This window comes from Echiichthys vipera (assembly GCF_963691815.1).
Source record: "Echiichthys vipera genome assembly, chromosome: 3".
Classification (NCBI taxonomy): domain Eukaryota; kingdom Metazoa; phylum Chordata; class Actinopteri; order Perciformes; family Trachinidae; genus Echiichthys; species Echiichthys vipera.
Genome location: NC_139828.1, coordinates 10,873,995 through 10,889,204, shown reverse-complemented (window position 1 = coordinate 10,889,204; position 15,210 = coordinate 10,873,995). Strand labels below are relative to the sequence as shown.

Genomic DNA, 15,210 nt, shown 5'->3' with positions numbered 1-15,210 from the left:
TGGGAGCCAAAAAAGGCTGTTAAACTGAATCTTGTGACTGTCCAACCCAGAAAAAGGCATTTGGTTTGGACGATTGAAACCCAGAACTCCTCAGAGAGCACGATCAACGCAATATTGATCAAACAATCTCGCTAAGTGCTGCTTATAACGATGCCCAACCGCTCTTTAAAAGCTCTCTATATGGAATTGCCTTTGTTTGCATGTGCATGCCACGCTGCCGTGGCCTGATGTGTTGGCACAGTGCCACCTCTGGGGAACGTCTCACCCTCTAACTCTTGCTGTCTTTTGCTTTCATAAGAAGAGAAGGGAGGGAGTAAAAGAAGGAGAGGGAATGACTGAGAACAACACGGAAAGGGCAAATACAGGAGTGATAAGGAGACAGCAGAAAGCAAAGGACAAAGGAAAATATGATGGGAATATGCAGAGTGAGTGACAGCGAGGCCGACTGTGGGACGATTGTTGCGTTCATCAACAATCATTTGGTCAACACGGGAGAAGGAAAAAGGCGAAAAGAATGGTGATATTGAATTTTCAGCCTAATTAGGGAGAATGCTATGTCCTTTGTGATCAACCAAGTGGAAACATTTAATTACAAAACCAATTATGAGGTGGTGAATGTATCACATCTGACACAACCATCCCCCAAGCAGAACAGGACATTTTCAGGAGGAGAAGTGGAGGAGAGTCAGAGGGGAAATGAGGGGACAGAGAGTAAAGAAGGCACACAGAAGATGACTGCTTGGCAGATCTTTTTAATTATGTTCATATATGTGTAGGAGGGAAAAACAAAGAGAGAGCGGATAAAAAAAAAAACCCTTGACATTATGAATATGTATGAACATGCAGCATATACACTATAATGTTCATGGGTTGGTGATCAGACCTCCATGGTTTGTGTGTGCATGCATTTGTGTCGGGAAAAGATTGCTCTTTGGTTAAATATTCAGATGTTTCGCCTTCAACATGAGCAAAACAGCAACAGCCAAAAACAACACCTGTACTGTTGCAATCTAAAGCATATTAATACAAAAGCCCTGCAGTAAACACTGTCGATAGACAATACATCACTGTGTATTGATGTCATGAAATAAAATTCAAATAATTTGGTTATCATAACGTCAAAACATATCTTGAATGATGTATTTTCCAAGTCTGAAAGGCTGTGTCACAGATAAGTGATACAATCTTCTGAACGTCTTTCAATACTTTAGTTCAATTTTTCTGAAAAGAAAAAGACATATGATGCAATTCTTTCTTGTAAGAAGGCTATATGATAATCTAATATGAAGATAGAAATGTTTGCCCCCGTTTTTATCTCTGTATTTCTTAGCACAGCTGAAGATTGACAGGAAATGGGGAGGAAAGCCTCAGCCAAACTATACGGGGCGCTCACCTGGTAGAGGCGCCCCATCAAGCTACAATTGTGACACAATGAGTCCCAGATACTGCAATGACATCAGATGGAGCAAAGCTGGGTTTTAACATGGAAGCCCACATGGGACATATCGTAGTTCCTAATTGTAGTTTCTGAGATGTTATTGCTCAATAAAATAAAATGAACAGTGAAATATTCCACTTGTTTGGTCATCGTGTTCACACTACAAATCATCTTTAAAAGCCTTTCTTAACTCTTTACAATTTATTTTTATGGATTGAATTCCCATAAAATGTACTATACCACAATATATAGCTATTGTGACACTCGCTTGAGTAGTGGGCCTCTAGTCTTTTGTATTGCCGCACATGCATATGGGCATATGTGTAAATACATATATGCAAAAGCACATCCATTCATCAGCGTCTGAGCCCAGAGAGCTGACTGAGAGGACCTGGCATTGTTCTTATCTTCCACACATTGCCTTGTGACTCACAGCCTTACCAGACAGCACAGTCATTAGGGGCAAGAAGACCTTTCCTATCTCAGTCAGCCTCACAGCTCGTCTCAGGGCCGGCCAACAAGGACCCGCACGCTCCCCCTCTCCTCTCCTTTATCTACCGCTCTCTTCTCTCTCACCTCTCCGTCTCCCTACTCCTCCCCTCAGCTGAGCTTTTTGTCTCTGTCCCTCTATTCTCCATTGTGCTTCTGCCTGGCACAGTCTCACACAGATTTAATGTCAGGTGTTCTTTCACTGCGTTAAATAAGTCATTTTTTTCTCTGCCTGGAGGGGACAGAGCCCGTGTTTCCTCCCTGCCAAACGTCACCACTACACTCACCCACACACATACACTGAATTGTAGCTGTTGCTGTGTGGTAGCTAGGGATGTGTGTCCTGGAGATATAAGAGGTATTCAGGCGTGGGCTGGTGGTGGCTGCTGGGACGTTTCACCCCATCACTTTCTTATCGCCTCAGTTTCCAAACGCCCACCTGCATTTTCTGAGGGCACAAAGCGCATTCCTAAATCATGATGGTGGAACAAGTGGTGTATAGGTAGGAGTGGCTCTATCCTTGTGATCGATGTGTATGTGTGAGATGAGCAGGGAGAGTGAGATGATAAGCGGTCGGAGTCAGGCATGACAGTCAGATGACTGGCCCAATTACACCAAAGCTCAAGGCAGAAAGGCAAAATATGTGCCAAGATAATGTGTGTGAGAGTTGGCTTAGTGACTAGACGTGATTTCAACAAACCGCACAGATAAAATGTCATCCAATATATTTGATCTGGAATTCAACTGTACATGATCTTTGCATATAATCTCCAATTGCTCTGGGGTTTTACCAAAAATATAGAGAGTTTCAAAAGAAGCTGATTGATTTAAACTATTCTGAGAAGCAACTCAGAAAGCGCCTCCAGTAAAAGAAAGTGTAATTTACTAACAAATCATTACATGGAGAGAGTTTTTGTGCTATAAATATTTATTTTTTTATATGTTTTCAATTAGATTGTTAATAATTTAATATATGATCCGATGTTGGACCCTAATTAACCATTAAAGATGGTAGCCTGGCATTGTCGGACTAATTCGCAAATGTGTATTAGTCTGGAACCCCTCCTCTATTTATTCGATTTCCAACAGGTGTGCAGAGCAAAATGCCTCTGGACACAATTAAAAATCTACAATCAATCAAAGAAACAATAGGACATAGAGCTTAACAACAAATACAAACTTGGGTCAAAAACAGTTCAATAAAATGTGTTTCTGAAAACACTTGAAGGGAGAAAAAGGCAATCCAGTAACAGAATCTTGATTCATATTTGATCAGCACTGCCTAGTTTGACAGTTTGATCTAACTTTCTTGAGCCTGTTAACTTGTATTGGATGGAGAATGCCTATTACGCTAGGTTACTACATTCAAGCACGATGCTACTTGGACAATCATCGTTTTAAACCCGCCCCACATGAGATAAACTTTTGTGATTGGCTTACAGAGGATCTGATCCGCTGTAAATCTTGTCTGAATCATAGACTGTATAAAAAATGGACGTAGCCTCTATGTCGAGGTCCGTTCTCCCAACTTGATCCAATCGTACTCACCTATGGGAGCCACCATCTTATTAGACCTCATTTCCTCGTACCAAAAAAAGAGCATGTATGTGACGTTGGGGGGAGGGAGATACGTCCATCTTGCTGACGTTTACCTCTGAGGCGAAGTGAGGGCCAGCGGCTTGCTGTCACTCAAGTGGCTGCGCCCCAAATTATTCATAATCTTTAACCTCCAATGAAATAAAAACTAGCCTGGTACAAAAAAAAACACCCCCCTCAGTGATGTCATGGAGATATTACCTAAACATACAGACTGGAATGGTGTTGTACCAGGCCTTAAATAGGTTTAATTATGCAGTGAAAACGGCCCATTTAACATTGGGGTCAATGAGAACTTGCTCTGTAATGAATCCTGCCCTAGTAGCCACTCTGCGAACTGCAATTTTAAGCACTTCCGTGTTGGAATAACCTGAAAATCCCTATGGTTGAGACTTGGTTTGAATGGCCGGGGGGCCAGTTGCATCTGCCACACCAAATGAAACATGAGCTTGCAGATTCATCTGGTGTTCAGGATAGGGTTTTTGTTTAATCTGTTTCCTGGTTTATTTTAATAGTTAACCCCTTGTACAATTCCACAGGGTTCATGGCGGGTCAGATTGTACTGCCTTAGTGGCTTGTTTCTACATTATATGGTTTGGTTTACAGTCTTTAGTATCTTCTAGTGTTTAGCGTACCCAGTGTTCTGGGATTTTTGTTCACAGACTCAGTTGTAAGTTTGTTTGTCATCATTAAATCATTGAACACCATCTTCTGCCTCCTCAACAGTTATCTGTGTTTGAGTCCAAAACTCCATTGCCTAAGATTGTAACATTTATATCAACAAACCCATAGCTGTATTGAGCATGCAACTTTATTGTTGGGACAGTTTGCTAATATGTACGCCATAGCAACTTTTTAAGGTGATAATAATGTTATGATTACAGGTTGTTGAACAGCCCCCATGTGGCCAAAAATCCATCAACGCAGGTTTCATGCACTGTTTACACAATATTATGAGAGAGAGAAAGATAGAGAATACACATGTTTTTAAAAAAGAAAGTCACAGTCTCACCTCATGCTTGCCCTTCATCCTGCAGATCCTGATGTCATTCTTGTTCGACTCCCATGTCCTTTTCTATACATTTAAAAAACACACATACATGCACTGCTGGTTAGCTACATTTAATCAGTAGTAGAAAATGACATTTCCCACCTAAAGGTTGTAAATACTGTGTGTGTGTATCCATAGGGTGCTCACCTTGCTGTAGAACATCTCATCTCCTGCAACGATGTCCAACTCCACACGGAAAAGGTCATCCCTGGAGAGAGAAAGAGAGAGATGGAGAAAGAGTGGCAGTCAGCCAACACAGCAGCTTAAGGTAAAGCAAGACGCAGCACTAAGGAAACCACGAATACCAGTGCAGCATAGATATTATTGCAAGCTGAGGACAGTGCAGGTCGATGCAGATTTTCTTTTGGATGAAATCCAGGCCAAACACTTAAAGCTGGCAGGCAGTTTTTTTTTTGGCATCATTGGGTAAAATTCCATAATAACCTTTCAGCAAATTGTAATTCAAGTGGACGGAGAGAAAACTAGACTTCTGCACCTCCTCTTCACTTTCAAGCTTTAGAAAATCTAGCCTGTGACGGGAGACTTTGGCCAATCACAGGTCAAACAAAGAGCCTAAAAGAGACTCTGACAATAAGCGCAGTAAAACGTGTCAGCGAAGCGTTTCAGAGATAAAATGAGAGAAAATGTTCGGAGATGCTCACATCTCCGGCTAATTCAAGTTCATGTTTACGTAGCTATAGAGCCTTACATCAAAGTATGTCATCTCAAAGGGCTTTGCAGGCCCACAAATGTGCAAAGAAAGGTGGTCCTTTTCATAGAATTGCTGCTTTTTAACAGCATCGGGATCACAATCACAGTTACCACAATTGAAATGGATGACTAGCATTCGTACAGGTTACTGTGTCATGAGAGTGGAGAAATTCTGGCGTTTTCTTTTATTTTTTTGCCTTTTCCAGAAAACTGCTTACCCCAGCTTAGACTATTTAAGAATATTTCCTCTATATTAAATCAGTGTGGTTTTACAATAATCATGTGCCTGCAGCAATGCATATACATTAGAGACTTTTATTCGTTTTTAAGTTGATCAGACGCAGATATTAGGTAGCAGCTTTTCAATGTCTTCCATTTCTCCCAATATATATAAGAAATGGTATCTGACTGCATAATGATGTCTCATATTTCCCCATCGTCTTTTGCCTCTGCTCATTAAACACTAAAAGTGAATTAATGGATGATTTAATCAAGTTGTTATATTGATGCTTGCACACCCCCACAGGCTGCCTACACATGGTGCTAAACCTAACACCATGCATGTATTCATGATATTCCAAACATTGCTTTTCTCTCCCTCTTTAACTGCTAATAATTCTGCAGTAACCTTGGATATTCCTGTGAAAATGCAAACCTGAGAGTAGGGCTAAGCAGCTAACAGCTGACGTTTGCATATTAATCAAGGCCTCTGTATCTGCTGGGATGGATCTGAAGCTTGGGCTTCATCTAAGCAATGGGCCGGGCTCTTAGTGGGCTAATCTGTAAATCTGCCATAGCTGTGTTATTGCAGCAGTATCGATCCCGTCTCTGATCCAGCTCTGCCTCCCAGTGCTGTGCATTCTCTTAGTTTCTCCTTTTTTATAGAGGCAGGGGTTATCATGTATGCATCCATGTAGAAGTGCCTTCTCATGTGAGCACTCATACCACCTCAGTGTGTGTTCCAATGCGTGTTTGCATTTGTTTTTCTGAAAGGGGGAGCTGTGAGAATGTGTGTGTTCTAAGAGCACAGGTAGGCCAAGTGCCATCAGGTTACTCTACTCCTGAATAATTCATCCTCACTTCCTTCTAGTGTTTTAGAAGATTCCCACATACTCACTCACTCGCAGAACAGGACAACAGCTAAGTGGCGACGGAGTGCAAAATCACCAAACACTTGCTCAGTGCCTCCCTGCTTAACAGGTCAGAGTTTAAGCGTTCTCCAAACAGTGGAGTGGGCCAGAGTGTGAGGCATAATCTCATCCAGGCTGCTTCAGCGTTGTCTCAGCATTAACATAATGAATATAGCAACAGGCCTCCTAGTCAGAGTTGCTGGCAGCCAGTATTGTTGCCGCTGATAGTGCAGAGGAGGGGGAATCATTTATGCTGCTGCTTCTCTTTCGCTCTCCGTCTCTCCTCTTGCCTTGCAGGTTGTTTGAATGATGCAAAGCCTGTGGCCTGTATGTTTTTGTTGGTTTATATGTGCGTTAGTGGATTTAATGCTTACTGCATGTGGTAGAAGGTTAGCATTAAGGGTAAGAACTAACATGTAACCTGTGTAAAGATTTAATTATTCTTTATGTTGGAGTATGTGCAAGCATGCTGCCTTGAGTCGCCTTAATTCATTAGGTCACCGCCTACAGAGGCTTACTTACTTACAAAATCCAGCTCTAAAGTCTACAAATCAGAAGTATCCTCTTTCTTCCTCTTTGTCTGGCCTTGTGTATGTGTATGCAGGATGTGCGTGCGCCTGAGCTGTTATTTCATAAATCCCTTAGACCCTTTTTGACCTGGCTAATACAAAGTCAACACAGAATCTGAAGAGAAACTGTCAACATTTCCTATATTTCTGAATTGACCAGCTCATGAACTTTCTCCTTATGGCTGGCCAATCAACAGCAGACTCAAGGTCATGACATCTTAATCTGCCAAGTTTTCCTATAATTCTTGTTAGTTTCCATGCTCTTCTTCTTGCAAGCGGACATTTTATGGTTTAGTGTGAGCATTGCTGAGCCTCTCTGAGCCTGTAAATAGTGTGCAGGGAAAGCTGCTCCACTGGATCAAATTGAAATGGAAAGATTTGAGCTGACCACCCCGTTATTCTGACACTTGTGCTGACTGGGGGAGAGTAGCCTGTGGCACGTCTGTGTGGGGGTTTTCATGTATTTCAGTGTCTGTAAATATATGCCCTAAGTAAGAAGCTGTGCTTGATATCGCATAATAAATTCTGACAAGTAAATTTGTAGTGCTCTCAAACCTGTGTGCATACCTACAGTATAGACAAATCCTCACTCAGTTCACTGAGAGAGCAACGGAAAATGTGTGCAAAGTGACAATAGATAACTTTTCAGTTTTTTACTTATCATTATGAATAATTGTTGCTTGTACAATGGACACCACCAGCATTTAGGCTGGTTCCCTATAAGCCTCAGTTTCACCGAGGTGTTCCTGTACTTATGGAGGTAGTAAAATAATAACACTGGGGCTTTGTAGTCTGAACCAAGGTCTGAAAAAAGACAGCAATAAAGCAACAGCTTTTCATTACAGCTTCACTATTTCATTCTTACTTTTCATAATAAAAGCCCAGGTTATATAACGCTACATCTCATTACTGCTTACCAGAGAGCCTTACGCTAAGGCGCAGGTCAACAAAACAGCTTACAACTAACAAAATAGTCTACAAAATCTATCATCAGGTAGTGTGACTGACAGACCGCTTTCATGCGTTTTATGGGCTTACTGTGTCAATTAGGTTTTTCATTTTTGGGGACATAAAACAGACATTTTGAAGGTCCACCTGTGATGCCTGCTCAGGCTCTCACACTGACCTATTATTGACCAAATGTTAAATAGAATAATCAAGGAATTAATTATTATAATTATCGGTTACAGTTTTTCAAAATTACATAAACAACAGCTTTCCAAAGCTGCAGCTTAAACTCTCATTGGCAAAGCGCCTTAACTTGTTGTACACTTACTGCCAAAAAGTATGCTTTTGGCCCTACAGTGTCTATAGTATGTGTCGATGTGGGTGTCTTCCCGTCCCTCCCATCATAGTTGTCCTCGTCTGCATGCTTAACTTTCTCTACCAGCCGATGTACAGCTGAACAGCCTGGCAGCTCTGCCTCCCAAACGGCCCAGTCTTTGCCACAAGTGAGCGTCTTCCTGTACGTCTGCCACGAGGCATTTGACCTGGTTGTGACCGCCTCGCGACCCGTTGCTGACCCTCTGGGGTCAGTTTCTGGGGGCTAATAAACGGAGCATCCACCGAGCTGGCAGTAAGGCAACACACTTTCCCTTTCGACCTAATGCAAAATGTAAACACATGCACAGAGCCAGATGGCAAAAACCTCTTATACGCTTTATCACAATTGGAACAGTTAATCGAGAATTGGCTTCGTTCCTTTAGTCATCTTGTCAATAGATAAACACTCTCCAATTGGTTTATATTTGTGCGGATTAGCCCTTTGGATCCGTCTGAGGGCTGAAGAACACAGAATCCACAGCTGCTCATGTGGACAGCAATGAAATAGGGCTTAACACAGCAAGGAGCTTTACTTCACCAGCCACCAGCCAAATACATAGTTTACTTTCATTTAGTAAGGATGGAGAAGAGGACAGGGAGAGGTAGAGGCTCTCAGCAGGTGCTTAGGGCAGGGATTTAGCAGTGCTTGCAGTCTGAGGAGCAGCTATGCTAATACCGACAGGATTTGGGAATGAGTGAAGCGTCTTATCAGGCCATGCACTCTGTGGGAGCTTTTGGCAGTTATACCTGCCAACACACAGGTACTTATTTATACATTACACATTTTAAAACTCTGCCCCCCTGCTGGGTTGTCTCTGGCTCACACAAACATTCAAACATGCATCTGTTTCTTTCTAGGCTGATCATTTTCAGTCAGGTAACCGCAAAAAACTATTAGCCACTTACACTACAAGAATATATAAATATATCCCTCCCCCCTCTTTCGTCTTCTCGGCTGTCAGTTTAGCATTTTATTATCATCCGCTTGGCTGAGACATTCATATCAGTTTACCTCTGCTATCCAGTAAAAAAATTCTGCAGCTGTAAATTAAAATTAACGTCTCTCAGAGTGTTTCATGGCTCTGGTTATATTTTGAAGCAGACCTGGACACTGCAGTAGCTGCAGTAGCTGTAGCTGTCTCAGTCTGCGTGCAGTTTTACTATAGGGCTGTGTGTATGCATGTTCTTATAAACCTTTAGTGCAGACAGAATGGCTGGAACAATGTTATATAGTTTGATATATTTACTACCAACTCTCAGTAGTGAGGGGTGGACCAGCTGGAGGCCAGTGACTGGGTCATTTCCTGGACCACAGTGGCGTCTCTTGTTGGAAACCACTTCATTCTTCTTTCAATCTGCAACTGCAGCAAATAACCAACGCCATATGTGGGAGCTGACTGTGTCTCGTTTTTTTTTAGCTTGTTTCAAGCTAAATTATCTCTCGGACATCATGGGCAGTAAATCTTTAAGTGTATGTGTTCTATTAGTTCAGTCTGTTTCTTGTTGGCTCCTGAATGTCTCTGGGGAGGAGCAGATGTAGCTTAACAGTGTAAACCCGGTGCAGCTGAGCAGGCTGCGCTCGTCTGGCCCTCCTGACCACCAGGGCTTCTGTCTGTCCAAGATCAGCACATACACCAGACTGACAGACAGATGAGGACCAGCATTTGTCGGGCCAAATATCCCCTTTTAAATAGAGCTACTGTAGCAGATTTGTTATTTGTTACTCACATAAGTTGCACATTCATTTTCCCTGATTAATGTCCCACAAAATCTGCTGCAGAGACATTACTGTGTGTATAGAAACGTATACAATTACTGAAAGCAGCCTCTGGGATCATTAAGTTAATCACTAAAGTAAGTACTCGTACATCAATACAATACTGTACATCATTTCAAAAGCAACAGCCTACAGAGGGAACGAATATCATTCATTCAGGTGGTTAGCATGCGTATGATTTAACATATAAGTGGACTAGGATGATATCAGAGTTGATCTGCGTGTCATGCTTGTAACACACACACAGACGCAAATTCCTTTTTTTTCTCCTCCCCAGTTAAATATATTATGGGTGCATTTGCTCATATTCAGTCAAATGGAGTTGCTGATTGGACAGGGGACTGTGAAACAGTGGAGGAGCCGTAGCTTTGCACATGAGCAGATCTGTTTCCTCAGCAGAAAACTGCTCGCTTCTCCAATTTCACAAACCTGTTGTTTAAATAGCATTGAGTCCACTGCAATGAGGATTGACCCTCTGATTGGTTTCATTCATGTTACACAAAAATCACATCCATGACTAATGAAGAGACCTCTGCCCCTTGCGCCTTACTTTGCGCACAGAATATGTGCCGTGCTAGTAGCAAAACTGGAGTGGAGTTGGATACACCCTTATTACACTTGCACCATGCACTTAAGACCATGTGCCATAGATAGATAACAAAAAAGGGCCCTTAATGTTTAACGCCAATAGGCAAAAGAGAGAAATCAATACTCCCTCAATCAGAGGAGAGTCAGAAACCAGCCCCAGTAGAACTAAGCCACAGCTGAATGCTAATACTAGCATGTTAGCATGTCAACGTGTATGCAGTTAGTATGTTGAAACACGGACCAAAGTGTTGGATCTGCCACAAGTAATCAATTCCACACTTATTTATCTACAGTAAAATACAATTTAGGCTTGAGGCTCAGACACTGTATCTCCTAAAATAATGTCCAATGAAAGAGGATAATGTTGCTTGGCAACAAGTGCAGTGATAACAGACAATCCAACAGATATTAAAGCTGAAAATGGCTCTGACAGAGCTATTTTTGTACTTGTATACTGTTTGTGTGTGATACAAGAAATCAAAGGAATATCACAGATCACAGATTCCTTAAAGTGTATTCTTACTGTAGATAAAGTAAAAGAAATTAAAAACTATCATTTTAATTAGTATGTTTGTGTTTGTGTGTTGTACCTGGCTCCAATGTAGAGTGTCCGATTGACTTGAAGGATCCTCTGGATGTGTAGAGGCTCTTGTCTCAGCCATGTTCGGTGGGGTCTGCCCAGAAACACTGGATGTCTTCTCACCACTGTTGGCGAATGAGAGTCAGAAACACATGATTGGTTTGAATAGGTTGATTCCCAATCTGACATCCATCTTTGGTAAAAGTAGTCATCATGAAAGTGGTTTTGTGTTAGTTTGTTTTGACAGTTGTGCAGCAGTAACAGGTATTCAAGGTGACAAAATTTGAGACCTGCATTTGAAGTATCAGCAGTATATCTGCAACATTACAGAAACCATACAAAGACACATAGCAGAGCACAAACTGAGACACAAGAAACAAATCATCGTCTGAAAATGAAAGATTTATGACCTATAACTACTACAGTATATTGCATGCTTCTTTTTGTTGACAAGTTTGGCAACACATATTCTGCCAAGCGATTTAAAATCATTCAAAAATAGAGACACACAGAGACAGGTGACATTTTCAAAAACATCAAGAAAGGTAAAACAAAATGTTCAAAGTGTTTCGGAGGACGAGGAATCCGGCGCATCGAGGGATGGAAACCTTAAAGGAGACAAATCAAAGATAAAAGTGGTGGAGCATTTCCAACACGTTATCATCATGTGGCCCCGCAGATGTGCAAAGACAGAGAAATAAAGCGAAGAGAGAAGCAGATATCACACTTACATATAAATCAGGTGAAGTATGGCTATCTGTCGTCGACCTTGACTGAGGTGAATGTCAATATTTGAATCTGATATCCTCTCATCTAATCTTCTCCCTGCACTTTCATCATTACCTCTTTAAATCCCACCCTATGGTCTATTCATCTGCTCCCTCTTCTTATTGCTAGTCTGCTACTGCTTTATTTCAATCCTATAATTTCTTCCTATAGTATCTACGTCGCTCCGTCCTGCAACCCACTGTGATTCATCCTTTTATCTCCTTGTCCTCCATCTCTGTTCACCTCCACACCTTCCTCTGCTAGTCTTGCCCGACCATCAAAATGATCCTGCATTTTCTACTACAACTTAAACCTGCTGTAAACCAAAGCTGCTGGGTCTAACGCAGCCACTCCACTGTAGCACTCAGTACCATGACAAACTCTACTCTCTACTGTTTGGTATGATACGTCAAGAAGGGTCTGGACTCAGCTGGGAATCAATCAATAATATTGAACTGCAATCAATCATGGCTGGGTCTGAGCTGGAGACTACCAAGCTGATATGGAGACTCAAAGTCTGAGTGTGGAGGGAGTTGCGTCTCTCGAGGGTCTCTCTGTGTGTGTGTGTGTGTGTGTGTGTGTGTGTGTGTGTGTGTGTGTGTGTGTGTGTGTGTGTGTGTGTGTGTGTGTGTGTGTGTGTGTGTGTGTGTGTGTGTGTATGTGTGTGTGTGTGTGTGTGTGTGTGTGTGTGTGTGTCTGTGTTGGAAAGTCATGAACATGAGAGCCCCTTCCTACACTCTGGTCTCATTCCTTAGTGCGACCCCACACCTCGTGACCCGTACACCAGTCAACACCCTTCGTGTGAGAGTCTTTCTGACCTCCACAGCCCACGCCATGACCTTAAGCCCGCTTCTTGCCCTCCCCCAATTCAACACCCTGCCACAAACCCACACCTCACACATCACGACCTGGGAAAGAGGCACGAAAGGGAGTAGGCGGCTGGAGGGCGTGAAATTCGTAGAGGTCAATACCTTCAGTGGGGATGAAGTTGAGGGGCCCTGGTTCCTCCGGGAACGCCGAGCTGGCCGTTCTGAGCAGCCAGCACAGCAGGATGAAGGGAGGAGCCACGGTCGCCATAGCAACACAACGGCGGAGTCTGGAAAAAGGAAAGACAAAAAAAGGAGAAAAGGGAGTGAGTATTTGCTAAATGAGGCAGAGGAGTAAGACACGCATAAACATACACAGAACTGATCACTCACTCAATCACTGACTACCTAACTAACAAACAAACTGTCTGGCTGCTGTTCTTGACTGAAGCTCTATCTTTGTATTCCCACAGTTTCTCTACCTCTTCGCCCTGATGTGAGAGGAGAGAAAGAGCTTTCAGAGTGCAGGATTAAGTCATCCGCTGAGGGAGAAGTGTCCAGTCAGCTCTAAAATGCAGCCAGATCACTGTGGCACAACATGACCACATCAAACATCACACCATCTATGACACATCTGAGAAAAAATGAGAAGGGGCCAAAGGGGCAACATCTCGGGCAAGACAGCGGGGAATATATGGCCTATAGATGAATGGTATATCTGTATAGGCAGAGAGTGAGTGAAAGGCTCAATACCGCTCCAGACATCAAGCATTATCCAGGATATGAAACAGGCTGAGAGAGGGATAGAAGTGGTGGTTTACTTAAATTAAATGCTTTCCAGCGATGCCAATCACCTCTTTGACGGCGGAGCTCAACTGTTGGTATATTTCATGGGGTGGTACAAAGGCACATGCAGGTCTCAGATGTGATTTATGTGGAAATACAAATGATACCCAAATTAAGTTACCCTACTCTATCCATTGAGAAAATGTATCAAGCACTCAGCTCCCAAGGAGAAAAGCCCTTAGATTTGCTATCGACTTCAGCCACAAACCTCAAAAGACATGGCTGGCTGGCCGCTACCTCTGCGTGACTGCAATTTTTCTGCTGTAGCATGTATGTGGTGGTTCAATGTGAATTCAACAGACGATGTTATGCAAGTTGTTATCATCTTGGGCTGTGACTCATCTGTAATTATCTATCATTTTTTCTGTCTCCATATGAGCCTGGCATCAAATTGTGTTTACCCAGAAATTTCACAAACACATAATTTACAAAACCCCATAATTCAATTTTCATCTTGTTGCCATCTTAACACTAAATGCAACATCGGGAAATTTGTTTTGAAAATCAAGTGGACAGGCCTTCCTTTACCACTGCTGTAAACACAGACAATATCTTTCAGTCATGCACAATATCTCAACTTTGAATATTTCAGGTTGGATTTCTTTATGCAAATCGTCTCAGCATTTTACTGTGGTCACAGCGAGACAACATGTGCTGTGAAACGGTGCAAAAACAAGCAGGGTGTCCAATATGCGCTCTATCCCTCTCAGACTCTATACATGTCTTCTCCAGATGAAATCAATCTACTGTGAATTTGAGGGCAGTACAAGCAAAGATTGCAAGGGTTTTGTTGCACTGCAACGTAACTTCTCACAGTAAAACATGAATTACGATCTCCCCATCTGACATTGACTCAGGGTCGTTGTCATGGTGACACAGAAAACTGCCTTTCCCAAAAGTTGTCACATAGTTGGGAGCGCACTTCTGCACAAAATATCATTATATGCTGAGGCAAGACTATGTAACTTGTTTGTAACGACTGGGCCACACTCCTCGCCTGAGCAGAACATGTGTCGCCGAACCTGTTGCTTTTTTTCCTGGCGCCCGTGTGAACAGGTTGGAGCAGCCGGGCTGCAGAACATCTAGAGCCTCAAGGGCGGCTGTGGCTTGGTGGCAGAGTGGGTCGTCCTCTGTTCGAGAGATTGGTGGTTCGATCCCCATCTCCCCCCCACATATCGAAGTGTCCTTGGGCAAGACACTGAACCCCGAATTGCTCCCCGTGCTGTGCATGGGTGTGTAAATGAGGTGTGAAAGGTTAGATCAAATTAGATGGTGTGTAGATGTCCACTGCCATCTGTGTGAATGTCTGTGTGAATGGGTGAATGTGACAGACACTGTGAAGCGCCTTGAGTAGTCAGATGACTAGAAAGGCGCTATATAAGTACAAGTCCATTTACCATTACCATTTACCTCAAGGGCTCGCCTATCTTTACCGCAACACACGTGTGACTCTTAAAGAGACAAGGAAATGGTCTTCTGACTGTCATACTGACATAATAACATCACTTTCACTACAGTTTCAATGTGTATATATGTAG

General features: G+C 42.6%; 1 protein-coding gene across 1 annotated transcript in view; it reads right to left on the bottom strand.

The window, feature by feature from the left end:
* Positions 1-15,210, bottom strand: part of sema6bb (sema domain, transmembrane domain (TM), and cytoplasmic domain, (semaphorin) 6Bb) — a 129,906-nt gene that overhangs the window by 55,493 nt on the left and 59,203 nt on the right. The window contains exons 2-5 of the mRNA XM_083939115.1: positions 12,992-13,116; positions 11,263-11,377; positions 4,722-4,782; positions 4,536-4,598 (exon numbers count right to left, since the gene is read on the bottom strand). Of these exons, the coding sequence (XP_083795241.1) occupies positions 4,536-4,598; positions 4,722-4,782; positions 11,263-11,377; positions 12,992-13,097 (345 nt within the window). The 5' untranslated portion in view covers positions 13,098-13,116. The remainder of the gene's footprint in view (positions 1-4,535; positions 4,599-4,721; positions 4,783-11,262; positions 11,378-12,991; positions 13,117-15,210) is intronic.